This window comes from Triticum aestivum, chromosome 7D, assembly GCF_018294505.1.
Source record: "Triticum aestivum cultivar Chinese Spring chromosome 7D, IWGSC CS RefSeq v2.1, whole genome shotgun sequence".
Lineage (NCBI taxonomy): Eukaryota > Viridiplantae > Streptophyta > Magnoliopsida > Poales > Poaceae > Triticum > Triticum aestivum.
Genome location: NC_057814.1, coordinates 422,426,634 through 422,446,661, shown reverse-complemented (window position 1 = coordinate 422,446,661; position 20,028 = coordinate 422,426,634). Strand labels below are relative to the sequence as shown.

Sequence of the window (20,028 nt, the reverse complement as noted above, 5' to 3'; positions counted from 1 at the left end):
GGGCTTGCCTGGTTGCTCTGGCAAGTAGGAGGGGTCGTCGACTCCGTAGTCAAACTGGGCAGCAGCAGGGTCGGTCTCGTAGTCTACCGGAGAGAAGAGGTGGAAGAAACAGTAAATACAATGCAAACATAAGCATGACGATGCGTGACATGACAATGAGCGGTGCTAGGTGTGTCCTAACGCGACAGTAGGTGGTACCGGTGAAGGGGGGAACATCCGGGAGGTATTCCCGATGTTTCGCGTTTTCGGACAGACGGACCGGAGGGGGAAAGTTGCTAGTTCGATAGGTTAGGGAGGTGTGGTGGACGAACGGACTGCGTATTCGGATTCGTCTCGTCGTTCTGAGCAACTTTCATATAGAAAACATTTTCATCCGAGTTACGGTTTAAAAGATATGAATTTTCAAAGTTTATTTGAATTTCTGGAATTATTTAAATTAAGCAAAATGAATTATGACGTCAGCATGAGGCAATGCTGACGTCAGCGGGTCAACAGAGCGGCTGACCAGGTCAAACTGACCAGTGGGCCCCACCTGTCATAGACAGTGGGTTAACAGAAGATTAAACTAATTAATTTTTAGTTAATTAACTACTGGGCCCACCTGTCAGTGAGTGATTAGATTAATTAATTAGTTTTAATTATAAAAACATTTTTCTTTTCTCTTTTTTTTAAATTTTGCGGCGGGGCCCGCATGTCAGTGGCTGGGCCTGCCCAGTCAGCACGTTGACTGGGTTGACCCAGTCAACGGGGCCCACGGGGCCCTCTCGCAGTGACACTGGGGTGGCCCCAGGCCAGCCACGTCGGCGGCCGGCGCCGGAGCGACTCCGGCGACCAAAACAGCGGCGGCCCGTCGCCGGAGTTGGCCGGAATCGCGCTACGGGGCTCGGGGAGGAGCGGGGCTAGGCCCATTCGAAAGAGCTCGCAGCGCCGCATCCAGTGGTGGCCGGGGCTTCGCCGGACTTGGCCGGAATCGGCGCCGGCGAGCGGCGGAGGCGGCGGCGCGCACGGGTGCCCGACGGAAACGAGGCTACGGCGGGCTATCGAGCAAGCGGAGGGGCTGGGGGGCATCTACGCGAGGTGGGGAGTGCAACGGGCTTGAGCCCGTGACCAAAAGGTCACCAGAGCCGTGCCGGCGGCGAGCTCCGCGGCGCGGCGTTCGGGCGCGCGTGGGGAAGCAGCTAGGGGGCGCGCGAGAGAGAAAGGACAGGGGAGGAGGGGGAGAGGCTCACTTCGAGGCTGTAGGGAGACGGCAGTGTGCTCGGGGAGGCTCGTCGGAGGCGAAACGGAGCGGCGATCGACGGCGGCCGTGCGAGGAAGAAGAGCTCGGGGAGGTCGTTGCAGGGGCTCCGGTCTCCAACGGGCTGCACCAGACGAAGCAGCGGGCGGCGGCGGTCCTTGGAGACACCTTGGGGCGGCGAGGTGGGTACGGTGGTCGTGTGAACGACGGTGAACGGCGGCGACCGCGTCGGGCGTGGGGAAGGGAGGAGCGGCGCGGATCTGGGGGGAAAGAGAGAGGCGCAGAGGCCGAGAGGAGAGCGGGGGCGAGTGGGAGAGAGGCCCGAGGAGGCGGGGGGTGCTGGCGCCCTTATCCTCCCCGTCGCCGGCGAGGTGGTGCGGCGGGGACCGGCCCCTGTTCCGACCCCGGTCGGGGGAACAGGGAAGGGGGCGAGTGGGAGAGGTGGGCTGGGCCGGGGGTCGGCCCAGTTGGGCCAGGGGTCTAGTGGGGGGGGCCTTCTCCCTTTTCTTTTTCTTTTTTCTTTGTTCTGTGTTCTTTTGCATTTCTTTTTATTTGTTTATTTTCTTTTCTGTTTTATTTCATTTAAAAGTATTTAGGTATCTTATAAAAATGTGTTTTCTCCACAATAATTATCAGTGCAATTTCTGGCATGGCCCGAACATTTTTGTTTAAATTTTTGAAAACTTTTATTTTCCACTTTAAATTTAATTGAAGTTTGAATTAGGAGTTTGAAAGGAAATGTGTTTCAAATGTGATCAAGCCCTGTTTAGCAACATGATTAGCTTAATCACAGAGGGTTACTGTAGCATGATTCTCGGGGTGTCACATTAACATAAGGAAACGTATGTTTAACTTACTAATCATCGCACACGAGTACTCGCAGACGCATCGTGTGCGATACTCCTAGCCACCGCAAGCAACTAGTTTGCATTTTTCAAAGTTTTTTGTACACACAGAATCGCACACGAACTAACTGTGTTAACCGTCTGTGTTGTAATTTCTCATCGCAAACAGTTCATCCGAGTCGGCTATTTGCCACGTATCACACACATCTTGTTAAGTTGAACCGTTTCTGTTGCGTTCGCTAATCGAAAACAGTTCGTCTGAGTGAACCGTATGCCCTATATCACACACACCTTGATCTAGCTAATCGTTTATGTTGCACTCCCTAATAGCAAATGGTTCATCAGAGCGAACTGTATGCCGTATATCGCACACACATTGATATGACTGCCCATTTCTGTTGTTCTGCCTCATCGCAAACATTTCGAACGGGTTAACCGTGTGCCCTGAATCGCACACTCAACTAAAATCTGAACCGTGATTGATGGCTCCGCCATCACAAACGTTTTGCACCTTTTTGATGAGTTTTTTACATCCCCGTTTGTGATTAATGCATTGCACACAGTTTTGCCAAAGGGTCTCTGATCGTAGTGTCGCATTAGCAGCATCCTGCAGTAGTGTCTCCACCACAGAGCACCCAAACACGAGCAGTTAGTAAGGCAACTGCAGTGCCCAAAGCACGAGGACCACCACTCCGAACCCCAAGTCAACGCTTAAAGCAGAAGAAGAATTGTTCTCAGGTCAGGTCCCGTAGCTATGGTTCATACTCCTTTGCTCTTGCATCACTGTATTTACTCATACCAACTAATTTCAAATTTGAAGGATGCAATTGAAACTCCAATGGCGCAACAGGTATGTTTTAAACCTGTTCCTTTAACGTGTTTGCAGTTGTAACTTGCTCTATGTTGATTTCAGTTTTAATTGAATAAACAGTGATGTTCTCATGCCATGCAGTTTACAAGTGTTGTTATTGCTGTGTAGTTTCCCACACTTATATTTTGTCTATGCTGCTTTGTCTTAAATAGATATGATTTGAACTGTCTCTATCTTGATTTGGCAACATAAACTAGAATGATATAGACCATACAGTGACCATACTACATAGATATATGTTTGTTTCATGCTGTTATCCTGTCCACCTTACTACTGAACTGGTTTACCAAAATGAGTTTCATATACAACATGGTAAACCTGTGATGTGTTTGTTTGTTTCTCTTTTAGAACGCGGATAAAATATTGGAGAAGAGTACCTCGTTATGCAATGGTAAAGGAAGTAATGCAGATAAGGTTCAAGATAGTGAGACATCCCTGTTGGTCTCCAAGAAAGCTGATAAAAACTATATTGAAGACACTGAGACAACCCCAAAGTCCTGTCTTGATGTAGTGTTCGAGTTACTGGCTACTACTGCTGGCACCAGCTCTTCGAACTCGCTGCCTGAATCAGTTCGGCTTCTTGAGTCTCAACTTCAAGTTGAAATACATCGATTAGATGTTATGCGATAGGAAGCCGGGTGACTGAGGAATTCCCTGCAAAATTTAGATGCATACTTTCTGGTGCAGCAGCAAGTGCTGAAGGATTTAAGCGCCAAACAAGAGAAAGTTAATAAGCTTGCTAAGCATCTTGCCAGCATTATGGGTACCCATGATATTGTTTCTTGAGCTCTTCTGAAGTGGTTTCAATTTTGGACTTGTTTTGCTGCGGCGTTTATTTGCACTGGTCACTAGTGGCGAACTTTGATGCCCAGTGGATGTAATATGTGCAATAGTCGTGATAGCCTAGCGTAAGTTTCTTACTTATTTATTTCCTTGTTGTCTTGTTTATTTTTTTGCTTGTAGTCTGTGCAGTTCTTTTTCCGCGGTTTGCTAGTGGCCGCAATAACCTATTTTTAGAACTAGGCCACAATAACCATGGGTTACATATTTACTGCAATGACCCTGGGCCTCCTGCGGGGCGTAGAAACAATGGGCCTTCTACGGGACGTAGAAACAATGGGCCTTCTACGGGTCGTAGAAACAATGGGCCTTCTTCTATGGGCCGTAGCGTCAATGGGCCTTCTACGGGCCGTATGATCGATCGGCCAAACATGGGCCAATAACAGACCGCATTATGGGCTGTAAACGGGCTAGACTTGGAATCATCCGTTCATGGGCCGACCATAACGGGTCGTCGTTAATCGATCGTATTATGAAAACGGCCCAACGGATTAACGGTCCGCAAACGGGCGGATTGTAACCACGGGCTGAATTTGGCCCACAAGCAGAAAAGGCCAGTAACGGGTAGTAAGTAACCGAATGCTAGAAATGAGCCCAAGAATAAATGGGCCCTGAGAAGGCCGAAAGATAACACGGGTTGGAAACAGCCCAATGGAATAATGGGTCGTTAATGGGTATAAAGCAAGTGCACTGTTCATTACGGGCCAGTTTCACCACGGGTCGTTAATGGGCTAAGAGTAACAAAGGGCCTCATATGGGCTGAAAGACATCATGGGCCATACATGGGCCGGAAGTTACAACGGGCTGGAATCATAATGGACGGCCCAGATGAAGCTACTGGGCTTAATTCCGATAGGCCGTAACGGGTCGTAAATGGGCTATATACGAACAGGCCGATAACAGGCTTTCCGTGGGCCGGCCCATTACCTTTTGACCAAGTCAAACGGTCCGGCCTTTTCACCGAAATGGGCCACTGTTGGGCCGTGCCATGTGTCGACCTATCATAGGCGCCTCCTGTCCAATGAGTGGATGACATCTGTCCCAGCGGTGAGCCAACACATGTTTCCTCGGGCCAGTGAGAATTTTACACGTGGAAAATCCCCATTGGCCCGGGCTGTTAACGGGTTATCGGATCCAAACCGGAACCCGATAGCTTAACGGCGTCCCGTTATGGTGGATGCCACATGTCGGCCACCCTTGACGAAAGCACTTCTGTGACGCGCGATTTATCGTCATGGAAGTGGACACTTCCATGATGATAATTTTGATAATGTCATGGAACACTTCTAAGACGGCACAGGTATGACTATCTTGATTCTGTCATAAAATCTTCATGGATGTACATGCATGACAGAAAACGTGACCTACTGTGACAAACACGTATCATCACGGAAGTGTATTTTTTGTAGTGTATGTAGGTGGAAATAGTTTCTGGTGATATTAAATTAGTATTAAAAGGATCTAATAATGACTAGAAGGCTTTTACATTTATTTAAATATCAACAGGCCTTAAATGGCCAACTGGTGGAAAGATATTGGGCCACTTGGGCCCAATAGGGGAGGCGCCCCCTTAGCTTCTTAGAGAGGAGGCCGAATTGGAGGGGAACTCCCCCTCCTTGTCCGGCCAAGGGGGGATGAATCCTTCCCCCCTTGTGGCACCCCTCTTCCCTCCTCCAACCTATATATGCTAGAGGTTTTGGGCACTTTTGGAGACAGGAGTTTGGAGGCTCCTCTAGTTCTCTAGTTGTAGTTCTAGTTGATCCAATTAGAGCTAGATCTAGATCATCTCTAATCCTCGTAATTAGAAGTCAATGTGGTTCTAATCTCCTCTCTCTAATTCTCCGACGATGGTTAGCTATCGATGGAGAGGCGCTGCCAGATCGTGAAGACCGTACGCTTGCCCACATGGTAAGACCGTACGCTTTTGGTCCTTCTGGGCGCTCAGAATCTTCCAAAGTTGCCAGAACAAAATGATTTTGTGAATGATGGTAGGTACAAATCTATGTAAGACTGGAGTTGTGAAGTTTTCTCATGCCCGTGGTTGCACCTCTCTCTCTCTCTCAGTTCAACCCACGACGTAAGGCTGCTCTTCCATTCTGGTTCTTTGACGGTGCTCTTGTTCTGGACGGTGAAGCCATGTCGGATCAGCAGTTACGTATGTGTGTATACCATAAGAGGCACCGTACTTTCGGTGCTCGATCTACGGATCAATTCGAGGGATAAATTCTCGCGACTAGGAGGTATAACCTAACTGTGGGAATCTGCATCAACACGTTTCACCTACTCTCCTCTTCTCTGTGTTATGTTGGTGGGCAATCTAATCCTCTCATCCATTAGCCAAAAGAAGAAGAGCCTTGACTCAGTGGTTGGGCATGCGGTTGTGCAGCCTAACAACCCGAGATCAATTCCTAGAATTGACAGGTGATGCATAGGGGTTTTCCCCCATTTATTGAGGATCAAATTTGGTGTGGGGTGGAACCACTCATCAAATAATATCTTGATACTCATTTTAAAAATTCTGAGGACCATGTTTATCTTGGTACTCATACTAAAATGGTCGTATGCATCCCTAGTTGGTGCAGAGGCCGGGAAGTGAAGTTCTCCCCCCATTTTAAAGGTATTTACTCGAGGTAGAGATTTCCCCCGCGTCGCCCCCCGCTCGGGCGACTCGGGTGGCTCCCCAACCCTAGCCGCCGCCAGGGCCTAGCTCATCTTCCTTCCTTCCTCCCGCCACCGCCGGAGGACGCCGTCGGCTTGCGCCCGGAGGCCGGCGGCGGTGGCGGGGGCTCTTCCTCCCTCCCGCGTCTCAAGGGTGGCGGGGCCCCAACATGCGTGGAGGTGCGGCCAATCTAGAAGCGACGACGATGGCTTCAACGGCGGCGGGCGGCCCTGCCTCGGGCCACGGGCGGCTGCTGCGGCGGCTGGCCTGGATCGGGCGGCGGCGCGATGTGGTCTTCGGCGGCATGTCATCTGGCTTTAGATCGCCGACGGCGTCGAGGGCCTGGTGGACTGCTTGGCGGCACCACTGGCAGATCTGTTCTGGCGGGTGTAGCCAGTGGTGGTAGTCATCTTCTTCGTCGGAGATGGCCGGCCAGAGGCTTGGTGATCGGATCTCGAGATCCATCATCTAGTCCTGGCTGCGAGTTGGGGAGACATGGTTGCCGGTGAAAACCGAGCCGACGGCAGGCGATGGTGGCGTTCTACGCTGTTATCTTGATGAAGGCATCGTCGTGTAACTACTATCGACCCACTCGTGCTGCTCCGGGGCAAACCCTAGGATCTTGTGTTCCAGATCGGACGATGGCGGCACTGTGGTGCCGTTTCTCTCTTGGGAGCATCGTTTGTGGAGCGGCGCTGGAAGTCAGAGGCAGGAAGTGGAGCGGCTTCGTCTTGCACGGAGCTTCGGTGGAGATGTCAAGTCATGCCTGACCGACAGGTGCTACGCTTTGTCATGCCTGGTCGGCAGGTGCTACGCGCGACAGATCTTCCAAAGACTTCAAGCTGTGTCGGCTGGTGGTACTTGGCAGCATGGTGCTAAGGTGTATCAGTGGCGACCGCGACGTGCTCAGTTGTTTGCGCGCAGGGAGGAGGTGCCGTTGGGCGCCGTGGTGGCGTCGACGATAGCTGGACCGAACAAAGTTGATGCATCAGTACAGTTCTAAAGATGGAGCAGTGGCATTTGGCGGCGGCGGCCTCTGAGAGCACGCCGGAACGGTGAGACCCATACCCGGCAGGCGTCTTGGATGGGACCTCAGGTCTTAGATGTTAGGTTTGACTGCGAGGTCTGTTTGGTATTAGGCCCAGACTATCAGCATCCCTTCATCAATTGGATAGGAGTAGCGACAGATGTTGCCTAGACGGTGGCTTTAGTCTTACTGTTATATTACTTTGTAAGGTCTTGTATGAATAATTAATAAAGTGGTTGCATGCATCGTCCAAATACAGAGGCCGGGGTCTTCATCCTTTTCTAAAAGAAAAAGGAAAGAAAAAAAAAAGCCAGAAGAAGAAGACGGTCCTCTAACTCTGCTCGTCCGCCTGTTTCCGTGCCCGAAGCGCGATGGCCCTGGTGCGGCAGACCGCACAGACGATCAATATGCGGCATGTCCTTCCGGTCCTCAGGATCTTCCAAAGCTGCAAGAACGAAATGATTTTGTGAACGATGGTAAGTACCAATCTATGTAAGAGTGGAGTCGTGGAGTTTCAAGATTAACGAAGTCATCAAAGAGAACGGTTCGCTGTATAAATAAGACACCAAGTCGTCAAACCTAGAATTCGATCCTAGGGTCACTTCTTCACATAGAAACCACACTTTTAACCATCCAACCAACTGCAACGTTCTACTTGGCACCAGCTCATTTCTCTCCGTGGCCACAGAATCCGGCCAGGAACGTCCATTTTTGCATCTCCCAAAGCTGAAATCACGAGAGGCCGACGTCAAAAAAAAGTCTAGGATTTAGGCACTCCAGATAGCATAATCACAAGCAAGCAGTAGATACAGTAAAACTGTCAGCGACGTGTGAAAGACCAACCAAACGCTGCGCAAGCAGACAAAGCGGCCACTCGAGAGCAGGCAGCTACCCTACTGACTAGTCTCAGCCTCTCCTCGGGCATGCTGGCGGGCGGCCGTAGGCATCAACTGACAGAAAGCTGCAGGCAGCCACTAACTAATCGTCCTTCACCTAATCCCAATCAACAACTCGTTGTTAATGCCCGCTTTCCTGCAGCTTTGCTCTGTCTCTGAACTTTTCGGATGTCTTTGCTCGGTTTGGTTTGGTTTGTTGGCGAGACGTCTGTCGGGCACACATATTTTGCGGTTGGAGGCTGTACGACTAGACGAGACCACTACTGAGTCGCCCTGGTTGTCATGTCGATAGAGTATGCATAGCTTGCACGGGGTGAGTATTAATCAAATTTGTACGTGTGTTCTTTTTCTATGGTTATATATCGGCAAATGAAAGCCACGGCTAACAACCGCGTTCTTGATTTGACTGCGCGCTCGGGCCTTGTTGCGGCTGGTGGATTGGCGACGGGACTCTGGAAGATTTGTCATTTGTGGTGCTTCATGCGAAGTTTCTGCAAGTTATTGTCATGTTCTTGGTTTATTAGGGCACGCCTGATTAAACCATTCGTTTCTGCTAGTTTCTCCGAAGTTTCTGTCTGATTTAAACATGCAGTTGGTGAGTTCAGGGGCTAGTTGTGTGCGGAAGAAAAGGAAAAAAGATATCCAAAAGAACAGAAAACGAAGAACATGCCAAAAAATTATATATGAAAACTATGCACAAATTAGGTTTGGCCTTAAATCGGCCGATGAAGTGTAAGGGCATCTTCAATACGGACGCAAATAGCCCACAAATATTCGGATCAAATCGTTCAAACACACTTTGCCATTGAACTCAGGCCTATACCACTAAAAAAAACAAGGGGCACATATTTATCCATGGTCCGCGCGTCTGTTTTTTCGCAAACAGGAAGCAACCCAGCGGGCTTTGCGGGAGTCTGGACCTCCATCACGTACGCTTTCCATAAGTGATCCTACTCAAAAACCATCTCGTGTGTCGCGTGAACACTTTTCTCACAAGCGCGACCACTCCAGTTGTCATGCGCCGCATTCATGTCGGTCCAGAGCGGACGCGGCGACTCGGCACGATGTTGGGTATTGAAGGGGCACACCGACTGAAAGTGCCGCTCGCACCATACACATCCGCGTTCAATGCCGGTTCAGAGCGATGCGGTCGGATTAGGCGACGCGGCGTGTCTGCATTGAAGCCAACTGCCCATCCGTCCACCTGCCCGGCTTTGAACAGGCACACCGACCAAGAAACCCACCGACCGCGAACGCATTCAAACCGCCGCTTCGCCTGATCGGCATCTGCTATATAAACAGGGCCATGTACAACCCAAAACGCACCACATCCGCTTCTCCTGCCTCCTCGGCCGCCACCTAATGATGACGACCGACAGCGCGCTGTGGAAGCAGCCCTCGTCGGCATAGAAGCATGAGATGACGGCCCTTGCCAACGGCTGGCAGGCCTATCATGCACGGCGCATAGAGGCCGGACTGCCTCCGAGCTCGCCGGGGGAGAGCTCGGACGACGACGACGACCGCATGATGGAGGAGGTGTCCGACGACGAGGCCGAGCCCACGCCGGTTGTTGGCTTCACCATGGCACAGGTGTAGGCGCACTACGAGGTCGTCATGACAAAGGAGGAGTCAACGCAGCCTGCGTCGACGGTCTCCCTGTTCCGCATGCTGCAGGAGCAGCTACGGTACAACCTTCGGCTCCTTGAGCGGCACCAACTCTTGGAAGGACAAGTCGCCAACAAGCAAGTGAACAAGGATGTTGTCGTGACATCCTCCACGAGTGATAGTGGTTGCGCGTCTTGCGGGGAGACTGTCGCCCTGTTTGTGGAGATCGAGGCAGAGGTGGACGTAGAGGCAGTGCAGGCGATCACGGACAAGAACGTTGTTGCCTACATCGACAACTCTATGTCTGTCGCGCCGCTCGTGCAGTTCACCCCTGCCGCCACAATCACGAGGTTGGACGGTCCACATTGATCGTGGACCTCACCTCGACCGGCAACGTCCACATTGCGGAGGACTCCGACTAGGAAGAGTATGAGATGGGACACAGACGTCGAGATGTCTCAGGTCCATGGACGCGCAGGGACTCCGATTTGAGAGCCATTGGACATGCCCATTGTAACCACATCGACCAATTAGTACGTCCACTCATTCCCCGAAACTTCAACCCAATGGGCACTCAAATGTGAGAAGGACTCTGCTTACAAGGAATGCTGGGATAAGTTGAGAAGAAGGCAAAGATACTGGCGACTAGATCCTTGTGGCAGATTGGAAGATACCGATATCTCTATTACAATTTGTTGCTCCAGAACAAACACTCGTTGGTACCAAAGGTTCGTAGAATTATTATTTTGTTGGCCGAGGAAAAGGTTTGTAGAATAGCAAAAACACAAATCAAGCTCGAAAAAAAGACATAAGAATAGGAAAACGTAGGATCGCAACTGCATGCTAATCTTATAAAATGTTGTTTGTACTCAAGTTTGTTTGATTGCATCACCAGGAAACAAAACTTTCTTTGTAGTATGATGAATGGAGAGAAGCTCTAGCACTGACGGCGGATGAAGCAATGGCACTTTCTCTGGCTATGGTAGTGGACTAGTGGCGTTCGCGGAAGCCCTTGCACTGACTACAAAATGCTGTGGCACTATCCTCCGGTCTGGCGGTGCTGAAAGCTCTTGAACCGGAAGCATCTCGCTGTACCACATACTGGCCGAGAGGGCTGGCTGCCCTTACTGTTCAACTATCTATGTGGCTCTTGGGGAGCCTTCCGCACCACCGAGCGGCTAATGGACGTCTATTAAGTTGTGGGGCCTGTGTTGAAGCCGTGCTGGAGTTTCGACAGCCACAATCACTCTGCTAATAGAGAGCCGCAAACACTGCTCGGCACCTGCGGCCACCCCACAGCCAAACAACCAGTAAAACCGTCACCAAGTACGGCGAAACCCAAGGGCAGTTCTCTTCGGCAGCAAAAAGTGCGCAAATAAAGAACCAGCCAAAAGAATCAAAGGGCAGCGCAATGGAGAACACATTTTTGGGTAATGGGAATCACCACAGAGTTTTGATCCAAGGGAACAAACATGCAGTTCACTCCACCGGTCGCTCGGAACACTACCACGAGCCGACTTTGAAACCTCTAGCACAACTACGACGAAGCTAGCATTACAGTACAGTAGATAAACACGCCGTGGTGGCCACAGCATAAGTTAACAGTGCCCACACAAGACGGTGGCCAGATAACAGTTGGAAATTTCAGCGTAGCAGCAGCAGGGCATTGGGCTCACCCGCTCAAGCAAGACCTGAAGCAATTGAAGCTCAAGATAACCTCTGCTTCTTCCTAGCAAGATTCTCGAAAATAGATTTTACATCATCAGATGTAACTGGTTTTGATGGATCAAAGGATTCCTGCTCAAAGTTACAAATAAACACCCATCAGGTAGATGAACAAAAGAAATGAACCATAAATGTGCATAAACTGCACAGCTTAAGAACAAAAGGAAAAGGACATAATTTTGCCATCATGTTGAAATGGAATTGTAGTGAACATAAATCACATGGGCAGATCTGAACAATGAAATGGGATTTTCTAATTAACACCGCTTAGTGTATAATTCACAGCTCACCATGAGAGAAATTGTGAATAATCTATTCTCCTATATTTAGAACAAGGAGCAGAACTTCTAAGTTTTAAACATGTAATTAGGTATTGATAATAAAGCCATGCCACCATGGTTGCTGCCAGGTTATTTGATTAGGTATTTATTGCAGCACTTACTTTTAATTAACCAGTAACTAGATCATGTTGCTAAATGCTAACAATAACTGACTCTATTATATAGCCAATTGACAATGGTGATTTAAAATCAGAATTTACTGTGACTGATATAAGCTATTGTTATTGTTGTATTGCTAAGAAGCTAGGAGTACTGATGGACTTTGAACTAAGCTGACCTTGAACCCTTTCTCTGTATTAGTATAGTTGTTGGTCTAATTTTGGTGAATAGATAGCACAAGCATGGAGGCACACAAGCTACAGGTATCAGTGCATGTAGAAATAACAAACAACTTACGGACAAGTGACCAACAGACAAATAAGCAGAGAATTTTACCATAAAGGATTGAAACTCATTTTTCATGTCATTGATGCCACTCAGAATCTCTATCTTCTGAACATGGTTAAGTGAATTGATGAAGTTAGCTTCAGCTCCTTCCTGCTGCTCCAACTTCTTCTCCCTTTTCTGCTTCGCTATCTTCTCATATTCCTCAATAGAGTCCTCCTTATCAGTAAGATGTGCAATGCCTCGTTGCGCATAGAAGTTGGTGCATGTCCCACATTTACACAGGGTCTCTCTCCAGCCTTTTGACATGAAAAAGGGCATAGTTTTCTCTGAATCAGCTGATGTTGTATTTATATCCACTCCTATCTTACAGTTGCCACCTGAATTGTCACCCAAAATGGACTTATCTGAAGCTGCAATGTCTTTTGTACAGTTCTCCTCGACAGAGGTATTTTCAATGCTTTGACGGTCTACAGGAGCACCGTTTTCATTTTTCTCAGTGTCAGCATGACCTGAAGAACCTCCTTCCATACCATTTGAATCAGCAGTAACAGCTTCTGATGCAGAACTCTGCTTACTAGAAGCCCAGATCGTATCAGGATAGAGTTTCAAGAAATAACAAACAGGCGAGCATTGATGGCATATGAATTCTTCATACAGTGGCTCCCCTTCCTCATCTCTTGGTATCTGCCATGCAAGGAAGTCATTAAGCACAAACCACCTATGAATAACTGAAATTCCGTAGTACTAATAAACAAAGCAAAAACATGTATTAATTAATAAAGCAGTTTGCAGCACCTGCTAAAGCTAAGTATTAATATGGGCTATATCAATATGTAGACTTAGTTATAGGACTGATAAAGATGAGATGCTCAGTTGCAAGTAACATAACCATTTTATGGGCAATCATACTTCTAGGGAGGAAAGGCAGGTCAACAAGCAAGGCGACACTGAACACGCAAATTCATTTGTTTTCTACTTTGCCTATAAATATTAACATGGGCTATATCAATATGTAGGCTTAGTTACAGGACTGATCCAGAAGAGATGCTCAGTTGCAAGTAACATAACCATTTTAGGGCCAGTTCTTTTGCTGGCTCCTAGAATAAGCTGGAATAAGCTGCCCCCTACCCAGCTTATTCTAGAAGCCCAACCAAATTTATTTTTTTAGAAGCCTACTAATTAAGACTTGACAGGTAGGCTTCTACAAAAATATTTTTGGTTGGGCTTCTAGAATAAGCTGAGTAGGGGGCAGCTTATTCTAGGCCCAAAAAAGCCACCAAAAGAACCGGCCCGGGCAATCATACTTCTAGGGGTGGAAAGGCAAGTGGAGAAGCAGGATAACACTGAAGACACAAATTCATTTGTTTTCTACTTTCACCCAGTAAGGAAGGTAATGAGTAACGACAGACCAAGAAAATACTCCCTCCGTCCCACTATATAAGATTGTTTTTTAAGCTATGTTAGCTTGAAAACAATCTTATATATTGTGGGACAGAGGGAGTAGCACATTGGATGCTGATGCTATGTTTCTGAAAATCAAAACCTAGCAGCAGCACTAGAAAACAGTTCTAGGTATATGTCATACAAAATCAGACAAACTTTCATAAGAATCAACACCAGAAGCAGTTAGCACATATGATGCCCTTAAAAAAAGTGTCGAAAGTAGAAAACCTTCTCCAAAGAGTCAAGCCCAATATGATCTTCATGAAACCAGTCCTCACAAATACAGCACTGTATCATTTCAACTTGCTCCTTGGCTTCTGGATCAGGATAGGGCCTACTGCATGTGCAGTAGGAACCCTTGAAGTTCTGATTATAAGAATTTGCTGGATTTTCAGGATCTTTCTCAGGGCTAAGTTTGCAGAGGTGTCCTCCAAACTTTGAGTTGCCACAGTCGCAACGAAAATTTCGCTTCGTCCAAAGTTCAACAACCTATAGAAAAAAAACAAGACGAAATTTCCAGGTATTAGTTGTATGCACAATTACAGATGAGGTTGCAGAAGGTAGTACATAATGCTACATTTCCTAAATTCTATGTATGCAAATGAGAAACGAACTGATTGGGAGAAAAATTCAAAACAAAATTATTACAAGTGATCTCATGAACCATAGCACAACACCATATTTTCTGCTAAAAAATATCATAGCATACTGAAAAGCATGGCATTGCCTGGTCCGATCTACCAGATATTACCATGAACAAGATCCACCCCAAATTTTATATGTATCAACCTCCTGAATAAATTATCTACACCGGCAATAAATATGTGCACAGTTCCAGCCTGGAGAATCTTAAAATTGTGTTGGGCAGAGCTGAGAAGTGGATAAACCCATACAAGTCACTATCTACCGTGGCAATGGTCATTGTAAGATACCAGGAAGGTGCTTAGAAAACTGGGATCCTAGGTTGTCTGACTAGGATACTTTTATTCTAACTATTGTAGGCTCCGTCGGTCAAACTAAACAAAATAAATCTCAAATGCACTGGCAGCCTTGCATGCACTTCATACGCAGCATAAAAACTTCGGTTCTGGCAAAAACTTCACTGCAAGCACACATGACTGCTAGTAAAGCACCGAAAACCATGAACAATCTAGAGAACAGCATTTCACGGCTCAGTGCACTACTTAAAAACGTTTATGTGTTGCTGACGATTCAGGGTACACCGTAAAAAAAAATCTTCCGCCCGAACACAGCGCATCATCAATCGGGAATAACAACACAAAGTTACTCGCAGGAAATCCAGATCCACGTTTCCCCCAAATATCAGTCCTCCCCATTTCGTTCGCTGCTCACTTCGCAGACCGCTATGAACACTAATCCAGCTTCATAGTAGTAGGACTACAGTTCAAGCGAAAAATAAATCTCCATTCAAAGCAAGTGGCATTCGTGAAGATGGAGGGGATCACCTCGTGGCCGTCGTGGCAGGCGAGGCAACAGGCGGTGCAGACCCCGGCGACGCCGTCGGGCACGCAGGTGAGGCAGGAGAAGACGGCCTGGCGCTTGAGGTAGCCGGCGCCGTAGGTGCACTCGTTGCCGTCGTCCCCGCCCAGCACCAAATCCGCCTCCTAGGGTTTGGCAGAGAAAAGGTGAGCACCGCCAGATCGAGCTAAAAAACGGCAGCGGAGGGAGGCGAGAGCGCGTGCGGGGTTACCAGCTCCTCGGCCTCGATACCGTCCATGTACTCGCTGATGGTGACCGTCGGCTCCACCTCGTCCACGAAGGCGGCGTCGGTCCCGTCGCCGGCCATGGCCAACCTAGGGTTAGGGTTTCGTGCGAGTCGGAGTAGGGTTGGATTCGCGTGCGTGCGTGCTCGCGCGATTGGGGGTTTGGGGGGGGAGTTTTGGGGAGAGCGGATATGGGAGGGAGGAATGGCGGAGGCGAGATTTTAATGCGTTTCTTTGCCTCAGCGAATCTCCGGGAGAGGTGAGAGGTGACGCGGATGGGGGGAGGGTTTCTGGGTGGGGACGCCGGACGCGGCCTGTTGGGCGCTCCAGTGGCTGAGATGTGGGGTCGGGTTTGGGGTTGGGAGGGTGGGTGCGACATGTCAGTGGGAAGATCGCGCGCGATGGATATTTTTGTTTTGTTTTTTAGACGGCGGGAGGCCTGGCTTTTCGTTTCCCGCCACCGCGGTTGGACGGCCGTGGAGCTGGCCGTCGCAGGAAGGAACGCGAAGAGAATCTGTAGTGACGAAGAAAAACCATGGGCAATGCTGCACTGACCTGCCTTTCCGAGCAATCTTTTTTTTTTTAACGAAGACACCAACGACGTCCGGCTTTATAATAAAGCCAACAAAGCAGCAACACAAGGTCTCAAGTAGCAACAGCCATCCAGCTAACAACATTACCTAACCGGCCAAAATACAACTTTGTCCACCCACATAATCAACAGCTCGCAGGCTGGAATATCACTAGTTCTGGGCAAGCAAAAGAAGAGAAAACGAGGAGCAAAGGTTCTCATTCAGGATCATTGACATGACGAGCTTCCACCTGGATGTTACGGATCGTCTCCTTCATGCGTTCTTCATCACGCGGTTTCCCCAACGGTGTCCAATTCTGAGACCTCCAGGTTCTTGTCAGCAGTGCGAAGCTTGGCGCTCTCGGGTGAGGAAAGGTCTCCAAGCGTGGCCTTGGCCCGCACACTTGGAGCGCGCAGCGCCACAGGCGTCGTCTTGGAGCGCTTTGCTTTTGCACCTGCGCCCACGAACGGCAGCGCCGCGCCCAGATCGCCGTGGTTTGGCTCCACCAACCCAGACACGCTCGCTTTGGTAGCCGGTTTCCTTCCTGCTGTCTTCTTGGGAGGCCTACCCGAGCCACCAGAGTCCCGGCGACCCGAAGAAGGCGTAGGAGCAGAGTCTTCATTTAGCACACAGTCGGCATCCACGCCACCATTGGCCACCGGGGATCGGGTAGCCACAGTTTCCGCGTCTCCGGAGACCACTTCAATCTCCATATGGGCCAGGGATGACGCCCCGAGTTGAGACCCAAGCTCATCAAAAGACCCAGCAAGAGCCCGTGCAAGCGGTGGCAGGCTAACCGCAGTATCCTGAGTCGCCAGAGTCAACGTGCCCCCAGTCAGTGCCCCGAGCTTGTCCCAAGTCTCCGTATCAATAGAAGTGTCATGAAGGTTGTCTTCAAGCTCATCCTCTTGGCCCCCCATGACCACATCATTAGGCCCAGCAGACCCAAGCGGGCCCTCCGCCTGCTGCTTAGCCAGGCCCTTGCCACCCCCAAGTGTCTTTGAGCCCGCTCCCGCATCCCGCGGTCTACCATCTTTGTCAGATGAAGGGGGAGGTTGTTTGTCAGAGGGGCCAGCACCATTAGTGCCACCCTCACCAGTTCGCTTTGGGAGTCGCTCCACCTCACCTTAATCTGGTAACCTTCGCCATTAAACCACACCTCCACATATCCATTGAGCTTATCCGGCGATTTACACGCCAGCGTCATCCTCACCGGCCCCAACCGGATGAGAGAAAGCTCGTCCACCACGATCGGCCGTCACAGCATCTTCGGTCCTTCCAGGAGTCGCTCTGCACAGCGATGCTTCTTGGGAACGCCGTGTAGCCGGACCCACGTCTCCGGCATGACCAGTGGCACAATCACCTCATGCAGGGATCACGCACCCGCGCAGTGATGTGTTGATGGATAGGAAGAGTTTGCCACTAGTTTTGGCCATGTGCAGCAGGTCGGCCGAGGGAAAAATGACGGAGAAATTGTTGTCCCCCACCTGCGTGATTTGCTAGTCCCAATTGCCGGCCACCATATGCTTGAGAATGCGGAACGAGAGCCGGCCCAGATCAGCAGAGATAATAGCAGAGTTGTCAGTTTTGAGATCTGATCCACCGTCTGCCTCCTCGTCTTCGCCAAATTGGAGGCAGAAGAAGCCCTCCCCTGAGATGGCGCTGCCCATGATCTGAAGATTCAGGGGCTTGCCACGCGACGGGCAGTTGGCGGACGCGTGCCCCTCCTCCTTGCACAGAACACACAGAGGCTTGTACTTGCACTTGGATTGATAGTGCCCCCAGCGGCCACACTTGAAGCACTCCACATCCGAAGATTCCTCCACCGGGATGGGCGCGTCCACCGTGCCCTTGGAGGACGCCGGGAGCGCCACCGCCAACGGCTCCTGTAAGTGCATCTAGTGCCACCCCTAGTTGGTTTTGGAGTATTGACGACAAACCTGGTTGAGGGACTAATGTGTTTGTGAGAATTGCAGGATAACACAGGTAGTAGTCCCTCATTGATTCGGTTTACCTACCGGAGATGACCCCTAAAAATGTGTGAAGACAATGGTGGTATGTGAAGATATTCACAACGAAGATTATGACTCGAGAAGACATTCACGTGAAGACTACGGAGTGCGAAGACATAGTTGTTTCGTAGTTTCATTTTCTTCTTTGTTGAGTCATAGGAACCACCGTACTATTAAGTGGGGTCCAAGTAAACAAAGTCAGAGTGACTGAAGTGATGCTCAACCAAATCCTAAGTCTTCGAGCGAAGACTATGAGAGCAAATCTTATCTAGAGCTGGATGAGTCAGCTTTACTTGTAGCCCAAGTTAAGCTGCCGCGTGTGTTTGAAATCTGACCGTTGGAACACGTGTCAGTCCCTTAGTGACCCAGGGTCATTTCGGACAAATTAGGTCGGGTTGCCTAGTGGCTATAAATAGCCCACCCCCTACACCATAAATTGGTGGTTGCTCAGAGTTGGTGCACGGCTTTTGTCGTTTGAGAGCAACCCACCTCCGAAGCTTTGAGAGAAAATCCTTGCGAGGACAAAGCCCAAAACACCCAGAGCCAATGAGTGTTAGGCATCACTGAAGTCTTTCTGTCTGCGTGACCTAAAGACTTGTTACACTTGAGTACTGTGAATCCTCCAGCCGGTTAGGCGTCACATTCTGAGCATCCAAGAGTCATTGTGGATTGCCAGTGAACGAAGTCTGTGAAGGTTTGGAAGTCTACCTTGAAGACTTACCAGAGTGATTGGGCGAGAACTAAGTGTCCTTAGCTCAAGGGGAATAAGGTGAAGACACGGTCTTCTGAGTTGAATCTCAGCCTCCCCAACTAGACGTACAGTTGTCACAGCAACTGGAACTGGTCCAACAAATCCATTGTCTTCAGCAAGCAACTGGTTTCTATCTCTTCCTTCACTTATTTACAGTTTGTCTTCGTGAAGTCTTTTGCTTGCTTGTCTTATCTGTTTGACTTCACTGTGTGACGACTATTGTTGTTTGGCTTCATACTATCTTCCATCTTGATCCATACTACCTAGCTGCTAATAGTCTTCGTGCTTTAGCTTCATTACTTGCTTGACTATGGCTTGTCTAGTGTAGTCTACCTTCCGCTGCATGTCAATAGGTTCATTTCTATCATTTTTCTTCGAAACTCCCATGTTTAGAAGACTTTCATACAAATCGCCTATTCACCCCCCTCTAGTCGATAACTAGCACTTTCAATTGGTATCAGAGCAAGGTACTCCCTTGTTCCGTGTGATTCGGTTTAATCACTTGGAGTTTTAGCTATGTCGACTGCAGGGATAATCAAAGTCTCCGGTGCGTGCCCTGTCTTCGATGGCACTGATTATCCCTACTGGAAGAATAAGATGCGCATGCATCTTGAAGCCATTGATGTCGATCTATGGTATGTCGTCAAGAACGGCGTTCCCAAGACTGGTGAAGGTGTCACCCCTGCTGATGTCAAGAAGTTCGTTCAACTGGATTCTACTGCCAAGAACATCATCTGTGGTCATCTGACCAAAGGACAGTATGGCCGTGTGAGTGCTCTGGAAACGTCGAAGCTAGTCTGGGACTGGCTCTCCAAGGTCAACGAAGGCGTCTCAACCCAGAGAGATTAAAGGATCAGTGTACTTCGCAACCTCTTCAACCGCTTCAAGAGAAATGACAATGAGAATGTCCAGCTCACATTTGATCGCCTCACTGATATCACAAATGAGCTTCATGCTCTCGGCGCCACTGAGATCACCAAGCATGAAATCGTCAAGACACTCCTGAGATCACTTGACAGCTCATTTGACACCCTAGCCCTCATGATTCAAGAACGCCCTGACTTCAAGATACTCGATCCGTCTGACATACTTG

General features: G+C 49.2%; 1 protein-coding gene across 2 annotated transcripts; it reads right to left on the bottom strand.

The window, feature by feature from the left end:
- Positions 1-11,392: 11,392 nt before the first annotated feature.
- Positions 11,393-15,863, bottom strand: LOC123164922 (putative E3 ubiquitin-protein ligase UBR7). 2 transcript variants are annotated; one of them, XM_044582532.1, is made up of 5 exons: positions 15,588-15,862; positions 15,343-15,501; positions 14,105-14,365; positions 12,482-13,117; positions 11,393-11,777 (listed from the first exon to the last, which is right to left on the bottom strand). In XM_044582532.1, the coding sequence occupies exons 1-5, from the start codon at positions 15,681-15,683 to the stop codon at positions 11,688-11,690; spliced, it is 1,242 nt and encodes a 413-aa protein (XP_044438467.1). In that variant the 5' UTR covers positions 15,684-15,862; the 3' UTR covers positions 11,393-11,687. The 2 variants fall into 2 exon arrangements, with proteins under 2 accessions (XP_044438467.1, XP_044438466.1); XM_044582531.1 differs by having other exon boundaries at positions 11,710-13,117; positions 15,588-15,863.
- Between the last annotated feature and the right edge of the window lie 4,165 nt (positions 15,864-20,028).

What these genes read in the sequence shown, in the direction of transcription:
- LOC123164922 (XM_044582531.1), bottom strand. Translation starts at nt 15,683, where the DNA reads ATGGCCGGCGACGGGACCGACGCCGCCTTCGTGGACGAGGTGGAGCCG. An exon ending in GTATCGAGGCCGAGGAGCTG is followed by an intron (nt 15,502 to 15,587) that starts GTAACCCCGCAC and finishes GCCAAACCCTAG; the next exon opens with GAGGCGGATTTGGTGCTGGG. An exon ending in CCTGCCACGACGGCCACGAG is followed by an intron (nt 14,366 to 15,342) that starts GTGATCCCCTCC and finishes TTTTTTCTATAG; the next exon opens with GTTGTTGAACTTTGGACGAA.